The sequence below is a fragment of the Lepidothrix coronata genome, unplaced genomic scaffold, assembly GCF_001604755.1.
Source record: "Lepidothrix coronata isolate B3197 unplaced genomic scaffold, Lepidothrix_coronata-1.0 Scaffold173, whole genome shotgun sequence".
Taxonomy (NCBI): domain Eukaryota; kingdom Metazoa; phylum Chordata; class Aves; order Passeriformes; family Pipridae; genus Lepidothrix; species Lepidothrix coronata.
In genome coordinates this window covers 909,706-929,052 of record NW_016690353.1, presented here as the reverse complement: position 1 = coordinate 929,052, position 19,347 = coordinate 909,706, and the positions used below count along the sequence as shown (strand labels likewise).

Here is a 19,347-nt window from a genome sequence, read left to right as displayed (position 1 = left end):
TTTTCCTTTTCCTTTTCCTTTTCCTTTTCCTTTTCCTTTTCCTTTTCCTTTTCCTTTTTCTTTTTCTTTCTTCCTTCCCTTCCTTCACTTCTTTCCTTTCCTTTAGCCCTTTCCTCCTTTCCTCCTTCTTTCCTTTCTTCCTCTCCCTCTTTCTTTCTCTCTCTCTTTTTCCATATGCTTTTACCTCTCCTTTTCCCTACTCTTCCCATCTCTCCAGAAGAGCTTCAAGGAGGTGTTAGAACCCCAGTTTTCTTCCAACCCCCAAAATTTTTCAAAGAACTGCTGTTCTTTGTGACCAATCTCGCCAACTCCACCTGAATATACCTGTCATTTCCCCCTCTTCCCCAAATGTCTGCATCTCCCAATTAAGTAACCAAATATCCCAGTGTTTGATGGATATTTTGGGGGTTTCTTTGGTATTTGGGGTTTCTTCTGGAGTTGTGTTATTTTGTGCAAATATTTGTCAAGTTTCAGGGCGGGCAAAATATTTCAGAAACCACCTTCCCTGCCCATTTTAAAGTCCAGAAACTCGAAAGTAACTCGTGGCTTCGAATATATTTAATTTCCTTAACATCTTACAGGTTCTAGGAGAAGGCACAGGGGCAGCAGGAGCTGATTCCTGATGCCTGGAGTGCAAAATTACTCGATGCCTTCTGAGTTTGCAGGTTCAGACCTGTGCAGCTTCAGCTCCCAGGAGCCCACTGGGGGAGAGAGAATATTCCCAGCCCTGGGCAGTGCCCACATCCCACTGGGCTGTGGGCACAAGGTACCTCTCCCCTCCAGTCCCCTGGGAAGTTCTGGGACTGTGAGGGGTAAGGATTGGAGCTCAACAAGTGCCTAAAAAGTGAAATAACCTCTGTCATGGCTCCAGGATTTAACCCTTTTCCAGCCATTGGACCAGCTCACCCTTGGTGTGACACCATCAGGTGGCCTGGGGGGTGACCCAGTGCCTTGTAAAGCACTTTTTCTGCCTGATATGGCTGCAGAAAAAGAGTGTAATCCTTTTTGCTTCCTTGGGGGGAAAAATTTATATTTAAAAATATAAAAATGTATTTAGAAAATATAAAAATATTTAAAAATGTATTAAAAAATACCAATTTTTTTGGCAGGAATTACTGCCAGTGGGGGCCAACCCCTGCAGATTTTTACTCCCTCCTTACTCCAGCGGAGCCAACAGGATTTCTGGGCAGGATGGAAGCCAAGTAGGGCTGTTAGGAGGCAAAGTTTATCAAGCCTTGTGATTTCCTTGCCATTCCCATGAAAAAAAAAAACCAAAACCAACTCCAGCAGAGCCCCAGCTCTGCTCCCTGGCAGGCTCCAGCCAAACCCAACCCACATTAAGGGAGTTTGCTCCACATTCATATCGAAAAGGGGGCTCTTGCCAACCTGAAGTGCCTCAAACCCCTCGTTTTAAACTCCTCAACCGCCGGAAAGGATCGGGCTGGGGAATATGTTCCCGCAGTGCCTGGCACTGGGGGGGTGTTTCTGGCTCGTGGCTGGGATTTGGAAGCAGCTCCTGCAAGGCTTTGGGAAGGGCTGCAGGAGCGTTTGAAGCCTGGTTTTCCTTGGGAAACTCTCGGCAGAGCTGGTTGTGTTCGGCGTCTCCATCCGCTCCTTTCCTCCCCTCCCAGCTCCTCAACCCCTCGGCCAATCCCGGCCCACGCTGGCAGGAAGATGAAAGTTCCAGGGAGATTAAACTGTATGAAAATAAGTGCACAGGTAGGGAAGAAGAAAAAAAAAACACAAAAAAAACCCAAACCAATCTTATTACTGCGCTTCCCTCCTTTCCCCCGGGAGAAAAAGGGCTGGATGGGAGCTCAGCCTTTATTAGGGAGCCCACATAGGAAGGGGGAAGGTGCACTGAGCACCATTGGCACCTTTTTTCCCACTGAACTCCTCTGTTTCGTGCCCAGGGCTTGGAAACAAAGGTTTTTTAAAGTTTGAAGGACTTTTTTAAGTGTGAAGAATGGGAGGGCCTGGGCTTAATTTTGGCGCCCAACCAAACATAGGCAGCCCCTGCTGTCACCCTGCTCCAAATTCCATGGCAAAAATCCCTCTGTAGGATCACGGGATCATAGGATGGCTTGGGTTGGAAGGGACCTTAAAGGTCATCTCGTTTCAACCCCAAACCTCAATCCCCTCAGAGATCCCCCTCTCTTAACTCGTTACAGGACACATCATAAAGTATTTTGGAAGTGTCTCGTGCAGGAAGAGGAAGGGGAGATCTTTAGGAGCACTCACCTCTTTCCCCCTGATTTAAGAGGCTGTTGATGCAAGAGAAGCTGAAGGAAGGTCCAATTCATCACCTTTTTGTATGAAGTGACCTCGAGGTGGAATCATGGAATCAAAGACAGGTTTGGGTTGGAAGGGACCTTAAAGATCATCTCATTCCCCCCCCTGCCATGGGCAGGGACACCTCCCACTAGCCCAGGTTGCTCCAACCTGGCCTTGGACACTTCCAGGGATCCACAGCTTCTCTGGGCAATCTGTGCCAGGGCCTCCCCACCCTCCCAGCCAAGAATTTATTCCCAATATCTCATCTAAACCTCCTTTCAGCATCCCGTGGCTATTGCAGATCCGTGCACTGACCTTCCCCATCCCTTACACCGGAGCAAAACAGACACAAAAACGCCGATTCCTGGCGTTTTTCCCCATTTTCACACTTAGTTTGGATGCTGAGCAAGAACCCATCTGCAGGTGTCACCCCTGCACACCAAGTGAAGGCGCCAGAAGAGGGCCCGGGCCAGGTGGCCACCCGGCAACTACATTAAGACATCATAACTTGGACTAATTTGTAAACAGGCTGAAAGAGCATCCACCCTCCCTGGAAGGGGGAGAAGTGTCTCTTTAAACCCTGGGGATATGACCTCTTGTCCTCTCTGTTTATAAGAGGGAGGGGAAGGGGGAAAAGGAGAAAAAAAAAAAAAAAGGAGGGAGAAAAGGAGAGAAAGTCGGACTTGTTGCCGTGTTAAAACCTGCCCCCCACCATCGGCTTTTGTGATGAAAATGCTCCGGGACACTCCGCAGCTCCCGGGTCTCTCTCTTTGTCATTCAGGCTTTGCAAGGGAGAGCTGCTTTCTGTTTATTTATCAGCTCGGATCCCTTGTCAACACCTCACTTGACTGAGGTTTTAGCACCTTGGTGGGGTTTTGTGCTTTGCTTTTTTAACTCTCTCGGCCAAAGCTGTCTGGGTTTTTTTTTTTTCTTTCCCCCTCCGAGCGCAGGCAGATCTTTTCTTCCCACCGATTTTGCAGGAATTCATCTTCTCCCGCAGGAAAACAGCGGGCAGTGTCCCATCCAGCCCTTGGCACTGACAGTGATTTTTGGGGTGATTTTCGAGATATTTCATTACTCGTTATTTCTCGTTTCGCCGTTTCCCACCTCGTGGCAAAGCCCCGACCCGGCTCGTGTTCCCCTCTCCCGTCCTGCGGGATCGTGACAAATTCCCCACCGTGATATTCCGTATTGAGCTGGTTTAAAATCAGCTTAATTCATTAAATAATCTGAAAACCAAATAAATAATCTAAACAATCTTGCTGCTCTGCACTTTTAAAACACATTTTAAAGGGTTTGGAGACCTTGACAAGGGCACTGTTGCAATGAGAGTAGACACTCCTGTGCTTTCAAATTGTACCCTGAGCTCCTATTCCTGATTTTAATGTATCTTAATTAACTTGCTCTGTGGCTGAAGAGAAGACACTCCAGTCTGGGTAGTTTTTTCAGTCCGGTGCTTGTCAGCGGCATAAAATAATCCCTGTTTAAAATGCATATTGATTTGCAAACACGAGGCTGAATCCCAGCCTTCATCTGGGGCGATGGTATCACTTGAGTTTCAAAGGGGTGGGTTAGGAGCGAGTTCACAAAGGGATCAAATTCTGGTTTAAATTTTAAATTTGTTGTGTTGGTTTTTTTTTCCTTTCCTTTTGTTTGCACCTGCAGCAGGAGTGTGGCCAGCCCTTTGAAAATGGCTGATTTGAATAGGATGTTAGAAAGGGATTAGAAAATTTCAACATCAGTGCATCGGTGATTTAATAAATAACTGTTTCTTTTATTGTTCCTTCAGTCTCACCCCCCAATCCAATTTATATCTCCACCCTCAAAAAACATAAAGAGAGATTGGATGGAGCAAAGTAAAGAAATTACAATTTTAAAGGAGGTCCTTATTCTAGTTTGGAGGGAATCTTCATGGAATAATAGAATGGTTTGTGTTGGAAGGGACCTTAAAGATCATCTCATTCCAACCCCCTGCCATGGGCAGGGACACCTTCCACCAGCCCAGGTTGCTCCAAGCCCCCTCCAACCTGGCCTTGGACATCTCCAGACCCCAAAATCTTCCCCCCAAATCCTTGTTCTGCTCCTGAGGTTTCCTTCTGAGAGCAGCAATATTCCATTTGTAGGGATGCTCGGGGCAATATTATTAATGCCTTAATTTTCTCCATTTGGGCACATAGCTGAAGGTAATTAATAAAGCAGTTAATGAAAGGGGGGGGGCAGAAAACAAGGACCCCCAAAGGACATTTCATTCCAGCCGTCAAAGGCTCTCCACTTCCAAGGACATGAGATCCCTTTGGATGTGCACAGTTAACAAGGTGTCGCCCTTTTAGAGGCTGAAACTTGGCAAAACTGGATATCTCCAGAAAAGGACGCAGGATTTGCCTGCAGGAGACAAAATACCAGACCCTAAATTGTCTCTCTCAAAGAAAGCAGGTGATTATCATTGTTATTATTCTCTTGGGAAGATTTTTTTTTGTGCTCTGTTATTGACATCTGAGCCTGCATTGTCCCATGAATGGTTGGTTGTGTCCCTGAGAGCAGGTTTGGGCCCTAAAAATTATCAGCTTCCAGTGCTGATTAATAGGGTTTTTTAATCTGAACCTGGCCCAGAGAAATTCCACACAAGCAAACACACTTTGCACACCCAGGGCTCAGGTTACGTGTGCATTTGCCGAATTGGAGTCCTCAGGGGGAAAACTTCCACTGCTCAGAGTCTCCAGTTCTTGTTTTGGGTTATTTCCTCTCTGGATCCGGAGTTCTCGACGTGCCAGAAAAGCAGGACTGCTCCTCATGGGCTCAGGGAGTTACATCTGCCTTCAAATGGTCAGCTTGCCTTCAAAATAAATTGATTTTCCCCCAGATCTCATCCCATAAGGAAGATCTCAATTTATCCTTCACGGAATTCATTGTCCACCCTTTGCCACAGCCCCGAGGGGAAGTTCTGGAGAAGATCATAGAATCACAGAATCACAGAAGGGATGGAAGGAACCTTAAAAATTATCTAATTCCACTCCCTTGCCATGGGCTGGGACATCTTCCACTAGACCAGGTTGCTCCAAGCCCCGTCCAAGCTGGCCTTGAACTCTTGTTGATGGTTGAAGGTGACCAACTCGGTGGGTTTAGGAGGAAAGGACAAGAAAAGGGAATATTTACCTGAACACAGACCTGGCAATGTCATCTTGGCTGCTGCTGCAGCCTGACAGGACTGGATGAGCACGTTCATTCCCTTCTGACATCAGTTATTAGGGGAGATTTGGGTGAAACCCCTGTTATTTCTAATTAACAGCATCCCCCTCAGAAGGCACTTTGCTCTCCCCCGGGGCAGAGGGTCAGGGCCGGGGGTGCTGTTCATTGTTTCAGTGGGCAGGTGACAAGGCAGGAGCTGCCTGGTGACACCATCCCGGGGCACTGCTCGTGCCTGGAGGAGCCGAGGGAAGAGGTGACACCCACAGTTCACCCTCCCAGGGCAAGTCCCCGCAGTCCTTCTACCCACCAGGTCTCTCTGATACCCCCGTGTCTCCAGCAGGGACACAGAGACGAGCCCCTTCCTCATTCCGGGCTCTGCCAGCTGCTCTGGAGAGGGGGAAAGGAAAGCAGAGCCCTGCTGCTGCAGGATGCGTTTTCCATCCCCGCTTTTTCCTCTGCAGGTTTGTTCTCCCGCTGCACCACTAGGTGGGCCAGAGCTACACCGGTGAGAGTCCTCCCTCTCCTGCGGGACGCGGGGAAGGCAGGTGGGTCCGGGGCATCCCAGGGAGCAGGAGATGGAGGGAAGGAGCAGGGAGAGGTGGCAGGGAGCCCCAGGTTTCACCTGGAGTCTTGCTGCCCTTCAAGCCCTTGCAGGAGAGGTGTCCTGTCCTAAAGAAGGGACCATCCCGGGGGGGAGGAATCCAGCTGGGACATGACATGTGCCAGAGAGGTCTCTGGCACAAAGTCATGCTGCCCTCCTAAAGGAGGTCATTGATGGCCAGGACGTGCCCAGCAGAGCCTGGTAGGGAAGAAACAGAGCCAGATCCAGAGCCTGCTGGAAAAACTGGAGGCACACACAATATGAGAGGGAATTCTCCTTAAAATAGCACTTTTTCACTCAAGGTGAGGCGACAGAAGTATAAAGGTCTGTCTATGAAAGTCCAAAGGAAAGGATCATCACCCAGGACAGATCTGAAAGGGGCTGGTGCAGCTTTTTGGGGGCTCTGCCCCGCTCACACCCAGAGCCATGCCATGGATGTCACCCTTCCTGCCCTCCTGGGGACGTGCCAGCACTGGGTTTTATGCCCTCAGCCATCCTCCACTTCTCTTGTGAGCTCTGTGATCAAACAGTAACACATTGCTATAGATATTTTTTATGGGAATCCAGGAGCAGCCAAAATCCCAGTGTGCCACTGGCATGGAATAACCTGGGCACGGCCACAGCCAGAGGTGTTTTAGGCAGTGCCAAATGCCTGCTGTTCCCTTTCATGTCTGCAGTTCCCTTCCAGTTGAGGACATGTCTTTGAAGCCTAAAGAGCTGAGAAACCCACCCAAAATTGCTCTTGATTTGCTCATTGCTATCAGGGCCTCTTTAGAGCCCGGAGAGAAGTTGCCTGTGGGCATCTCACCCAACTGCAGATTAGGCACCGAGTCTAAAGCAGATCCCAAAGACAGAGGAATGCAGCTGCAGGAGGAATTCCCCCCACACACCTCCCACAGCCTGGGATCTGCTGGGCTGAGCTGCTCGGGGCTCCACAGCACCAGGGACCAACATCCTACAAGGAGGGTGGGACAGCAGTGGCAGGAAAGGTGAAGTCCTTTTTTAGGATATTTGATTTCTAAAACCCCTCCAGCACCAGTCCAACCTCCATTTCTGGGCAGCAGTGGCTTTTCTACAGCAAGGCCAGCTGGTCACAGAGACCTGGTCTTGACAGAGGGACACGAATTTAGCCCCCAAACCCACCATTTCACCATTTCTGCCGCTGAGTCACATCATGAGCCAGATGTTGCCCGTCTTCTGCCTCGTCCTCCACATCTGCTGAGGTGGATATCAGCCCACCTTGTCACTGTTTGTACTGCTGGGAGCCCTGGTCAGGATGTATGGATGACATGCCTGAGGTGGATCTCGCTGTGCAGGGACCTTCCAAGTGAGAGAGGGGAGCAGAATGACACGTCACAAGCCAAAAGGCCAGTGGAAAAGCCTGGCCTCCACCAACCCAGCACCCAGACACCCAGGATCCCAATATTTATATGGTATTTTCCTAGAAATATAAGAGGTTTAGTGCTCACAAGCATGTTTTGGTATCTGGGTCCCCAAGTATCTGCAGCAGCTCCTGCGTGCTCTTGGGGTTCCTCACCAGGGCTGCCCTGTGGGCATTTACTGGTGCTCCCAGTGCTCCCAACAAGCCACAGGGTGGGAGCATAGAAGGAAAAAGAGGCTTCTTGGGATAGGAGGAAAAGCAGGCAGTGGCTTTCTGACACTGCCATGGTGGCTGTCCCAGTCCATGGAGACCAGAGAGGGATGTGTGGGGAAGACAGTGAGCGAACCTCAAGTGGGGAAGATCAACCATGTTCCAGTAAGGTCCAGTTCCAGCTGCACTTTGCAAAATCGATTCATTAATTCGATTTTCCCGGTGGGATCTCAAGTGTGAAGGAGGGAAGGGGCAGAACTCTCTGGTGTCCTGCACTGACTAAGCAAAACCTTCTGCCCCACAAGGAGCCTTCCCAGGCTCGGTGTTGGCTCTCCATGAGGATCATCTTCCCATCCTGCAGCTGCAACAAACCTTCTCCACGCAGGGCAGAGGGGGAAGGAGAGCAAGAGGAGTGACACACAGAGTATTTGGGAAGTGTCACCTGCCTGGATCCCTCCAAACCTCTTCCCCTGGCCCCTGAGCCCTTTCCAGAGACTTCTCTGGGGTGGGAGCATCGGGGATGTGCCTTTTTTTGCCCCTGGGTGAGCGCAGCTGTTCCCTGGTGGCACTGACTGCAGTCATGCTTCTAAATCCAGCCCTCTGGACACGCTCCAGAGGACCCTGAAGGTGCCAGCTGGGCCTTCCTCCTCAGTAAGCAGGACAGCACCAGCCTGCAGTGCCTTCACAAGGCATTCCAGCCCCGGGATGATGAGTCCATGCCCTCCCATCCCCTTTTCCCCCTGTGCCAGTTTGATAACTGAAGTTACCCACCCGCTCTGGCAGCAGGATTATCATGGAGTAATAAAATCCTGGAATGGTTTGGCTTGGAAGGGACTTTCAAGATCACCTTGTTCCAACCTCCACCTCCCTGCCGTGGGCAGGGACACCTTCCACTGGATCAGGTTGCTCCAAGCCCTGCCCAACCTGGCCTTGGATGCCTCCAGGGATGGGCATCCACAACTTCTCTGGGCAATTTGTTCCCTCAGAACGTGCCCCTTGGACACCAAAGAGCAACAGCAAGAGAGAAGAAGCCAAAGCCACGCTGCTGTCACCCCACTGAGGGTGCTGTCACCCCAGACCCTGCCCAGTGCAACATGGGTGTCTGAATGATGCACAGATATTGGGGGAAAGGATGGGACACAATGGATCAGCCTGGAGGAGCTTGGCCAGGTTTTGCCATCAGGCCCTAAATCAGCTGTGGGGAGAAAAACCCCACAGATCCAAACGCCAGCAGTCCCACATCCCGAAGGCTGCCCTGCATCCCTAAGGCCCGTGGCAGCCTTTGGAGTGATTCTAATGGATTGCAAAATCTGCCCCTCGAAGGTCTGGGCTCAGAGGTAACGTTGATAACAGATAATTAATCAACGGGGACGGGAATGGCCATTACACACCCCCTGCTCCCTTTTTATCAGAGTCATTAAAAGCAGTCGGTGGCAGAGGGAGCAGGGACGGTGCCGCTGAGGGAATCAGTGTGTGTGTGTGTGTGTGTGTGTGTGTGTGTGCCTCCGACAAAGTGGATTATCTCCATCCTCCCCAAACAGCAGCTGCAAAGCAAAGAGGAAAAGGGAGAGTGGCTGAATTTGTACCTCCAGGTAAAGTTGCCTGGTGCTTCCTGGAGGGAGGGGCAGAGGCTTTGGGGGATGTTTAAACCTCTCCCCGGGAACAAAAGGACGGGAGATTAGCTCGACCCCTGGAAGGGATGGATGTGTCCTGCCCCATCCTCCTCCCCCTCCATCCCTGCTTCGGCGGGACCCCCGCGCCCAGCCAGGGGCTGCCGTCTGAGGGTCTGTGTGTGTGTGTGTGTGTGTGTGTGTGTTCCAGTCTGCAGTGTGAGCAATTGCGCTTGAAAAGACGGAGAAATCCCCTCCTTTGAAAGTCGCAGTGTTCGGTTCTTTCCAGTAATGCTATAATTGGATGGGATTTTCTCTTAATACACAGGGAAAGTCCTTAAGATGATTTTTCACACACCACCACCGCCGCCACCCTCCTCCTTTTCCTCATCCTACCTTATGCAATAAAAGCTCCCTCCCTCCAGCCTCTTCGGCTCCTCCGGGGTGGGGGAGCTGCCGGAGGAGGCGGCGGGGGGATGGATTTAATACGCTCCGTATAATTGCGGCATCGACACCGCGGGGATTCGCTGGGAGAGCCGGGAAGAGCATCCGTTCCCCCTCTGGAAGCGGGAGAGAAGCCGCTCGGATCGACTGGAGCTCGGCTGCGCGGAGCGATTAAATCTCGGAGCACTTGCCAGAGCTCACATTTGCAATCACTTGTCATCCAACCCTAAAGAAAATAATCAGGGCCCGACCCCTGCCAAATTCCCAGTGATTTAAATATCCCCGAATGAACTGCATTTCTAGTATAATTTCACTAGAATGAATATATCTCTCCATCTCGCTCGACACAAACATATCTTTATATATATGCATATAAAGCCCTGCGTGTGTGTAAATAGGAATATTCCCTACTAAGGGAAAATATATATGCAGCTCTTAATGAGAATGAAAGCGCATTTTGATTTGAGCTCATGCGAGGTTGCAAGCCTTCCTCCAAGAAAGTCATTAAAAACTGTACCTCTCTTTGTTCCCTGGGAGCCACAGAAATTTTCTGATTCGCAGATAAAAAATGAAAAGAAACTCAAAGAAATAAATAAGATCTCATCCAGCTCTCTGTCTCCTCAACAACAAACAACAACAAGATAAAAAAAAAAGGCGACAAAAAACAGAAAAGGAAAAAAAAAAAAAAAAAAAAAAAAAAAAAAAAAAAAAAAAAAAAAAAAAAAAAACACAGGCAGCGAGAAGCTGCGACAGCCCCCCAAAAAAATCATGTTAAAAGAGAATCGTTGTTGTTATTCCAGGGAGAAAATATCTCCACGCTCATCCAGTGCCTCCATCCCCTCGTTTTCGCCTCTCCAGCCCCCTTTCAAATGAGCCAGGGGAAGGGAAAGCCTGTCAGCTGGGTGACACTTGCTCCCAGATCCAGCAAGCTTTGAACAATATGTTCCAGAGGAGCAGCAAATCCAAGCACGGACCCACGATCGAGGAGCTCCGTCTTTATAATAACGTTAATAATGATTTTTTTTCCCCTTTTTTATTTTTTTTTCCCCTTTTGTTTTCACCCCATCGAAAACCTGCGGATTTTTTTTTTTTTTTTTGGACCCGTGGGATCCACCCCGAGTCACCCCCCACCACCGCCACTGAAAAGGGAGGAATTGGTACAATATGTAAAGAGAGAAATTAAAAAAGAGATCAATTACTAGTGCCCTGTGGGGTGGATCTGGTGGATGAAGTCGTTTGCAGCAGCGCCTTCGCAATGTCCGGGGCTGGAATTCCTGGAAATTGGGATGATCTGGATGAGCCTTGTTGAGATTTGCATGGAAGAAGTTGATTTTTTAGCAGATGTCTTCAGTGGAGCCCTTGGATATCTGGCTGGTTGGACTGGTGGGGAAGGAGGGGGGGGGGGTGCTGTGAATGTCTGGGTGTAAATCCTCTTTTTTTTTAATGGAAAAGGGAGGAAAAAAAAAAAAACCAACCCAAAAAGGAACGAACCGAAAGTTTCTAGAAAGTTATTCAAATGCGTCCCAACCGTCACCGTGAGGAAATGGGGATCTGAGAAGAAGACAGAATGGCAAGGAGGAGAAACTGGAGAAAATAATAATTGCAAAAAAAAAAAAAAACCAACCCAAAACCAAAAAAAAAAAATTTCCCCCTTTTTTTTTTTTTTTTTTTTTTTTTTTTTTTTTTTTTTGCATTTTAGTAGCTTCGACCCAGGGAGTGAAATCCGGGCAGGTTGTTATAGCTACCCAAATCCACAGGGGTCCCCCCTGTCTATTTAAACCCCCTAAATCTTCCTTCCCCTTTTTAAAACTACATTTTATCCCTTGGCTTGTGGGCCAACGTGCCCCCTAATGAGTATTAAAACACTATCTCCTCGCAATTAGCTCATTCCTGACTTCACGCTCCTGATTGACAGAACAAGCCAAAGCATCAGAATTCTCCCTTTGGCAATAAGTGCTGATTGGGTCCTTTTTAAGAGAGCTACTTCAAACTTTTTTTTTTTTTCTTTTTTTTTTTTTTTTTTTTTTTTAATATTTGCCTTCAGTGTCTTGGCTGAGAGAAGAGTTTTTTACCTCTCTGAGATTTTTTTTTTTTTTTTTTTTTTTTTTTTTTTTTTTTTTTTTTTTTTTTTAATATTTGCCTTCAGTGTCTTGGCTGAGAGAAGAGTTTTTTACCTCTCTGAGATTTTTTTTTTTTTTTTTTTTTTCCTTGAGAGTAGTAGAGGAAGCGAGAGAGAGGATTTACCTGGTCGGGGTTGAGTTCACTTCATTTGACTTTTTTTTTTTTTTTTTAAATTATTGTTATTATTATTATTATTATTATTATTATTATTATTATTATTATTAAAATAATCATCCTGCCTCAGAAGAAAGGAAGGTTTTTGGCAACTCTGGTTAAAAAAAAAAAAAAAAGAAAGACAACTTTTCATCAATGGCCTCTTTTGGATATTTCCTGTTTCTTTGTGGGTTGAGTCAGGCTCTGTCAAGTTACCCAATCTGGTGGTAAGTTTTATTCTTCTTCTTTTTTTTTTTCTCTCATTTTCATTTATTTTTCCCCTCCTCTGTTTTCTCTGCAACCCCTGCGCTTAAGATGACTTGAAATTCTCCTTTCGTTGCCACTCAGCTAAAGAGGTGGGATTGTTCCAGCGCCAGCAAGTTCTTAGAACCTGCATTTCACCTCTTTTATTTATGCATTCACTTTGTTTATTTTGACTGGGTTATACCTGATCTCTCCTTCTCCTACTGTAAAAGAGAGAGAGCGAGAGGGAGCGATCGGAAAGTTATTTTTTTTTTAAGTGCTTTGATCCTCTCCTGTGAAGAACAAAAGGCGCTGCCTGAATTAAAGAGATAATGATACAAGTTGACATGAGCATTTCAAGGTGATTTCGAGCTAGTCAGGTGGAAGGAAAGGGGTGTGTGGGGGGGAAAGGATGAAAAGTTTTGGGAATTTTTTCCCCCCCCTTGGCTTTAAGGAATATTTAGGGGAAAAGGGGGAAAAAAAAAAAGGGGGGGGGAAATGAGAAGAAAGAGAAAGGAGGTGAAGGCTCCACAACCTGGGTGTTGGGAAGGCAGAGCAGGGAGCGGGGACGGCGCTGGGAGAGACGAGCCCGGCGCGGGATCGGCGGGTCCCTCTCGCCCCTTTTCCCGGGGATAACGCACTTTTTTTTTGGGGGGGGGGGGGGATGGAGAGGAGCGAGGTCGCAGCTCCTCGAGGGGTTCTTTTTTTTTTTTTGCCTTTTCCGCGCTTTAGCACCCTACGCCTTTAAGAGCCTTTTCTCCCTCACTCCCCCACAAAAAGCAAATGGTGCTGGGCAAGGCATGTAAGCGCACGATCTGCTCTAATTACCCCGCGGAGGTAATTGGGCTCGGGGAGGCTCCGCGGAGGCTCCGCCGGGTGGGAGAGGGGCTGCTCCGCCGGCGAACGGCTCGGGAGCGCCCACCGAACAAACCGAAAAAAAAAATCCTCCTCCTAATAATTCTTTTTTTTTTTTTTAAAAGTGCGTTTATTCCCCGCTCCTCCCTCCCCGCCCCCCCCCCCTCGCCCCCCAGCCGGTCGCGGGGTTCGGGAGGGATCCGGGCGGGATCCGTGCGGGATCCGTGCGGGATCCGCCGTTCCCCCCCCTTGCCCGGCGGTGCGGAGGTTGAGGGTGTTGAAGGCAGCAGCCTCTCCAACTATTTCAGGTATGTCTGAAAAAGCAGGGAATTCGTTGGGATGGGAGAAAAGCAATAAAATGCAAATGTGTTCTTGGGAAGGCAAGGCAGAGAGAGCACCTGGACGGGGAGTCATTAAAAAGCAATCTTTTATTCCCAGCCACCATCTAACTTATAATTAGAAACTCCGGTTGCATTCCTGATTGGAGAAGGAAGCGCATTCCTCCAATACCAACATAAATATTCCCTTGTCACCCGAGCGAGGGGAGCGAAGGGACCCCCCCCGTCCCCCGTCCCCGGTCCCCTGTCCCCGCTCCCGGAGCTGCGGGAGAAGCGGCTGTCGGGGGGGAAAAAGGCTGGGAAGGAGGAGATGGAGAGAGGGGCAGGAGGTTTCCCTTTCCGAGCCGGGGGTATCAGGTGTGTGCAGGTTGGGGGGGGGAGGCAGCGGCGACACTTTGGGGGTTTTTTGGGGTGTTTTGTTTTTCTTTTCCGTCCTTCCCCGGTGCCAGGGAGCGGTTTCAGACGTTTCTTTCGCAAGGAGAAACCCCCCTTAGGCCATGGAAATGCAAAGGAGGGTTTGATTGGGGTGGGGGAGTCGGGGGAGAGGCCGGGAGCTGTTACATTGGCTGCCTAAATTCCCTCTCGCTCCCCACCACCACCCACCCCTTTCTCCCTTTATTTATCCTCAACCTTTCCCTCTTTATTTATCCCCAAGCAAGATATAAACCCACGGCCACCCCCAAGGCTGGAGCAGCCCTGGAGACGTGGGAATCAGGGCCTGGAGGTTGGCACAGGGGTCCCCTGGCTACATCCATGCACATCCCAACATCGGGAGTAAAGTTCCTTGTCTCCTAGTCCAGGGCAGTCCCAAAACACCTGATTTAGTGTCATGCTGCTTTATTTTATTTTAATTTAATTTTCCCCTTGTCTTTCTCCGGGTTGTTTCTTTTTTTTCTGTGTGTGGTGTAGTGGTGTTATTTTCTTTTATGAGGAGAGGACCAGGAATTTTTCAGTCTGTCCATGCAAACAGCAACAATCCCATCCCAACCATCTCTGCCTAAAGCCTCCCCTGTGTCACCTCGCAGTGATTTGCTTGCTTTCAGCAGAAAATCTCTCACTGACCCTCCCCAGACTGTGTCCCCTCCGCAGTAATACTTTCTAATTAAAGAGTAAACTCATCCTGAAGCACACGGGGGCTGTGGAGAGTTACACTTGGGAGAAAATCCGTGCCAAAGCAGGGACTGAGAAACTGTATTTTCCTGTAGGTTTTGGTTAATTATTCTCCCAAAACAAGGGGAAATATAAAGTGTGCATTTGTCAGGGGGAGCAGGGGACGTGTCCCTGTTGCCCTGAGTTCTGTCCACCTCTTCCAGCTTCTTACTTGGCTGAGCTGTTGAAATTCCTGTTCCCACCATGGCACGGGGGCACCTGTTTAAATCAGGCCAAGCGGCGCTGGCGGATCCGGGTGCCTAGAATCTTTGGGAAAAGTTCGGTGGAGCAAAAGGGAGACGATCCCTCAGAGCAGTGATGCTCCCGTGCTCCATCCACGTCCTTTCAGGGATGAGGGAGGAGGAGGGGGAAGCAGTGGGAGCTTCTTAAAAGCAGAAAATAAGGTATTTACAGAGCGGGATAAAAGAGGCTTTCAAAACAACGATTTAAAAGTGATAAAGGCAGAGGGACCAGCTCCCTTTGGAAGGGATGTGCCGAGTTTTTAGGGATGTGCTGACGTGATTTATTGTGCCACAGTAACCCCACGGGACCTTCTCCAGCACAGCAGCAACTGAGCTGCTCAACCTAAAGGAGCTACTGGGAGCAGCAACAGGCTCTTCCACACCCAGGGGGCCAGATTAAGAGCAAAAATATGTTGTTTTTTGGCGTTTTTTCTTTTTTTTGTAAGTGTTAGTGCTGTTCATTTTTTGGTGTGTTAAAAAAAAAAAAAAGAGAGAGATTGGAATGAATGAAGGAAGACTTAGGAAATTCAGAAGCAGAATTCGTGGGTAAGGGAGGGTTTGATGCAACCTGTTCCCTGTCCTGTGGGAGTCTGGGGTCCATGTGGAGTCACAGTAGCAGCATTAAAAAAGTAAAACTTTTTCCAGCTAATTTGCACTGCCTTGACTGACTCCACATGGAACAGGAAAAAAAAAAGGCGTTTAATGTTATTTATTTTATTGTTTGATCAGTGGTGTCTGGCCTGACTTGGTCTGAACACAGCCAGAGCGCAAGAAATGATTCAGAAGGGAGAAGGGTTTGGTTCAGGAGGGAAAAAAAAAACCAGCAACAAAAATTAACACAAAAATTCCGTGCTGGGAATCTCCACTTCCAGTAGCCCAGGGTGGTGGTGCGAGGGGACATAATCCCAGGAGAGGCTCTTTGGGTTGAATTAAGTGTTAGCTGGCATCTGAAATGTTATTTTTCCTGGGTGTGAGGCAGCTAGAGGTTTGCTGGGGATGTGTGTGGTCGAAATGTGTGACTGGAGAGGGGCTGGAAGAGGATGTCTCATGGGAGGAGATGGGCACTGGCTTGGGATCTGATGTGGTGGCATCACTTTGGGGCAGGAATGTCTGTCCTTTCCTGTGTTCTGTTGGTCATGGTGGGGCTCCTGTCCCCTCTGCTGCTCCCTGTAACACCCCTGTCACACCCAGAGTGGGGTGGGATGGGATCGGCCCCGTAAGGAGCAGGAAAAGGAGGTGAGCTGGGAGCACCAGTGTCTGAGTGGACAGAGTGTTCCTGGAGATGCCAGGCTGCTCTTTGGAAAGAGGACATGAAGGATGTGAGGATGTGTGTTGGAAACCTTTCCCTGGCTTTGCTCTTGCTTGTTCCCCACCACTGGTCACAGCAGCTCTGTCGGGTTTGCTCATCCACGTAGGATAAAGCTGGAAAAGCCTGTGATGTTCTGCAGGATCCACTTTACAAGAGGAACTGGGGAGGATGATCCAACTGATTTTTCCATCCCTGTTTTTGCAGTTCAGGAGGTGTCAGTGCAAGGAGAGCGGGGTGGGAGGGAGCTTTGCCCACAGGCACACGAGTAATCCGGTGGCATTTTTCCAGCCACACTCCAGCGCAGCAGCTGAGCCTGTCCCTGGTTGGTGGCATCATGCACAGGGGAAGTCCTGGCTCATGCTCTGGTCCAGGTCTCTCCTGGGATCTGTCCCCCGTGAGGTGGGTGGAACAGCCCCTGACTTACACAGGGAAAAGCCAGGCCAGGTTCTGGATCCCGCGAGAAACACGATTCTCCTTCGGCTGCAAATCCCGCAGAACTTAAAGCTGAGCCTTGGCAGGCTCCGCTCTGGAGAAAGCAAAGCTTAGTTTGGCAGAGAGCAGCCTAACATGATGATCCCTTTTTAGCCAGGAGGGAGGCAGAGCCCTGGAGGGTCACCCAGGGGACAGCCTGGGCTCCTAAAGCAATCCCTAGAGCTGGGAAGCAGGAACTGCACCTCCCCACTTCCCTTCTCCATTAGCTGGGAGTGAGGATTTTGACATTTCCAAGGTGATGACATTCCTGTCCATCCCCTCCCCTCCTGCAATGAAGGGATGTTAAAGTCCTTCAGCACACAGTGCAATCCCTCCACATGTGGCTCTCTCCCACCCTCGCCCCAAGGCTTGGGAATTGTCTTTACACCCGTTTATCTGTGTTACAACAGGACCTGACGTGGCCCTGCTGTTCCAGGCAGTGTATAATCATGGAATGTTGGTTCAGCCTGTGCTCAGGTACCAACTCACCCACCGGTTTGGATTTTCAGGAGGGCAGGATGGGTGATTTGCACCCAAACTTCAGTGGGGTGGAGGGAACTGGGTCAAGGGGATCTTGCTGTGTGGATGTAAGTGGTAAAAAAAGAGCTCTGGCCCATTCCATGCATAGAGTGTAGCGTGCAAAGGACAAGGGAAGTTATTTCCCACCTCCCTTTTTCATGGAGAAACAGGCACCAATGGTATTTGTGTTGCTCCTGGCACAGCCCAGGCATGGAGGAACTGTTTGCTGAGATTCAGTGACTGGGCCAAGCTCACACAAGAAGGTTTTTTTCCCAGCAGGAACTGAAATTTTTCAAGGCAGGAAGCCCCCGTTTCAAACCTGGGGAAGGCTGGGACTCTCCCAGAAAGCCCAGTGTGTACTGAAGAAAATCCCTCATCTACTCAGATTTCAGACTCTTTTTACTAAATTGTGTTGTCCTGCTACGTATTAGTTGATTTGTTTCTTTCAATTTTAAGAGGACTTGTTAGATAAGTTACCCTGAAAACCAGCCATGAGATATTCAAAGCTTTGGGTGAAGGCATTGCATCAAACTGTCTCCTAACTAAGACAAGGAAAAGTGAACAATTTTAGTCCCCAGCCCTTTTCTGGTAACCCTGGAGGTGAAACATCTCCTGTCCAGGCATCTGAACACCTCTGAGACTTCTCACCTAGAAACTTCTGAGCATTTGGAATCACAGAATGGTTTGGGTTGAAAGGGACGTTTTAAAGGTCATCTAGTTCAATCCTTCTGCAATGAGCAGGGACATCTCCAACCAGAGTAGCTGGAACAAGGGGCTGGGCATTGCATTGCTTTCTGTTGGCCAAAAAAAAGGCTTTTTGACCTTTCCCTCTAAAGATCCAGCCTTGATTTTTGCTGTGAGTCCATGGTTTCTTCTAGGAGAGGAAAGTCAAGGACTGCTGACTGTACCAGGGGAAAGCAGGCTGAGTCACTGGTGTCTCCATCCCGAATCTCTGGGATCCCTTTCCTGCTCCCATCCCTCTTCCTGCGGGATGAGGCAGCTCCGCTCCAGCCCTGCGGCGATGCTGCCGCTTTTCCAGGCGGGGATTGCTACTCTCTGCACCAATTCCTGCCTCTCTGGTTGTTATCATGGGTGCAAAGCAGCGGGGGAAGGAGCTCGTTCCGTGTTAGACCCCACGAGGAGCACAGATTTTTTTATTTTTTTTCCTTTGCGCGTTTGGTTGCGCAGGAAAATCCCAGCGGGACAATCCCGGGATGATGTGGCCGCTCAGCGTTCCTCGAGTGCGTGACTCAAACAGCCCGGCCGCATTTCAAAGGGCTTTATTGGGCTTAATGACAGCACTTCACGGGCCTTGCTCAAGTGTGTCGAGGGGGGAATCCTTCGGGCTCTGAGTCAGGATGCTCTCTTTGGACAGCTGAGCTGTTCCCGGGATGGTGAGAACGTTGGGTGTGAGCTCACAGCCTCCTCCCTCCATCCCACCAACATCCGTGCTCAAATTCCCTTCCAAGAGCAGGACCAGGCTCAAGATCCTCTTCTGAATCCCAAAGGAGACCCTGTGGGGTGTAGCTGGGAGGAGGAGCACGCAGGAGGTCTGGAGATCGTGGCTGAAAAGGAGGAGGAGGTTCAAAACAGGCACCCGCTGCCTTCTGGTGATGTGGAGCTTGGTGCCTTCTGGCCAGTCAGGTGATGGCCAGTGCTGGGGTGATGTTACCAGTTAAACCCACTAAAATATAGTGGAAAGGAAGGGCAAAGAGCAGGGGGAGAAGTGCTGGGCAGAGTGTTTTTGCCTTCTTCACACGCGGGATGAGGCAGAGCCCCAAGGCTGCAGCAAGAGCATTCCCAGCCTGAAAGGTCTCACTAAACCCACCCACCTCTGCTTTGCTGCCACCACTTAGAGCCAAATGAAGACCCAGAGCCAAGACAAATTCAGTGGGACTGAATACTGCAAGGAGAGGAAGACTCAGGGATGCTCAGCCTCCCATGGTGTATCCATCAGGGCTTTGCTGGATTAGACCTAAGGTTGGTCTTGCAGAAAAGCCACCCCTGAGACTGTGCCAGCTGTTTCCATCTATCCCAGGCTGTTCATGATGCTTTTCTCCCCTTCTGTAAAAATGGAGGGATTTGCACCAAGCCCTGTTGTCACCTTTGCACAACACGTAAAAATTCATCAGTTCGTGGGTTCACTCCAAATTCTACTGGAACTCGCAAAAAAAAAGGGGGAGGGAGGAAGAACTGATACATTAACTCCCTTTTTCTGAACTCCTAACATAGGGCACAGCT

At 49.4% G+C, this 19,347-nt stretch overlaps 1 protein-coding gene across 1 annotated transcript in view; it reads left to right on the top strand.

Annotated features, from left to right (window-relative positions):
- The first annotated feature begins 12,034 nt into the window (after window positions 1-12,034).
- WNT3A (Wnt family member 3A) overlaps window positions 12,035-19,347 on the top strand; it is an 88,349-nt gene continuing 81,036 nt past the window's right edge. Inside the window, exon 1 of the mRNA XM_017830065.1 lies at window positions 12,035-12,207. Within this exon, the coding sequence (XP_017685554.1) occupies window positions 12,137-12,207 (71 nt within the window). The 5' untranslated portion in view covers window positions 12,035-12,136. The remainder of the gene's footprint in view (window positions 12,208-19,347) is intronic.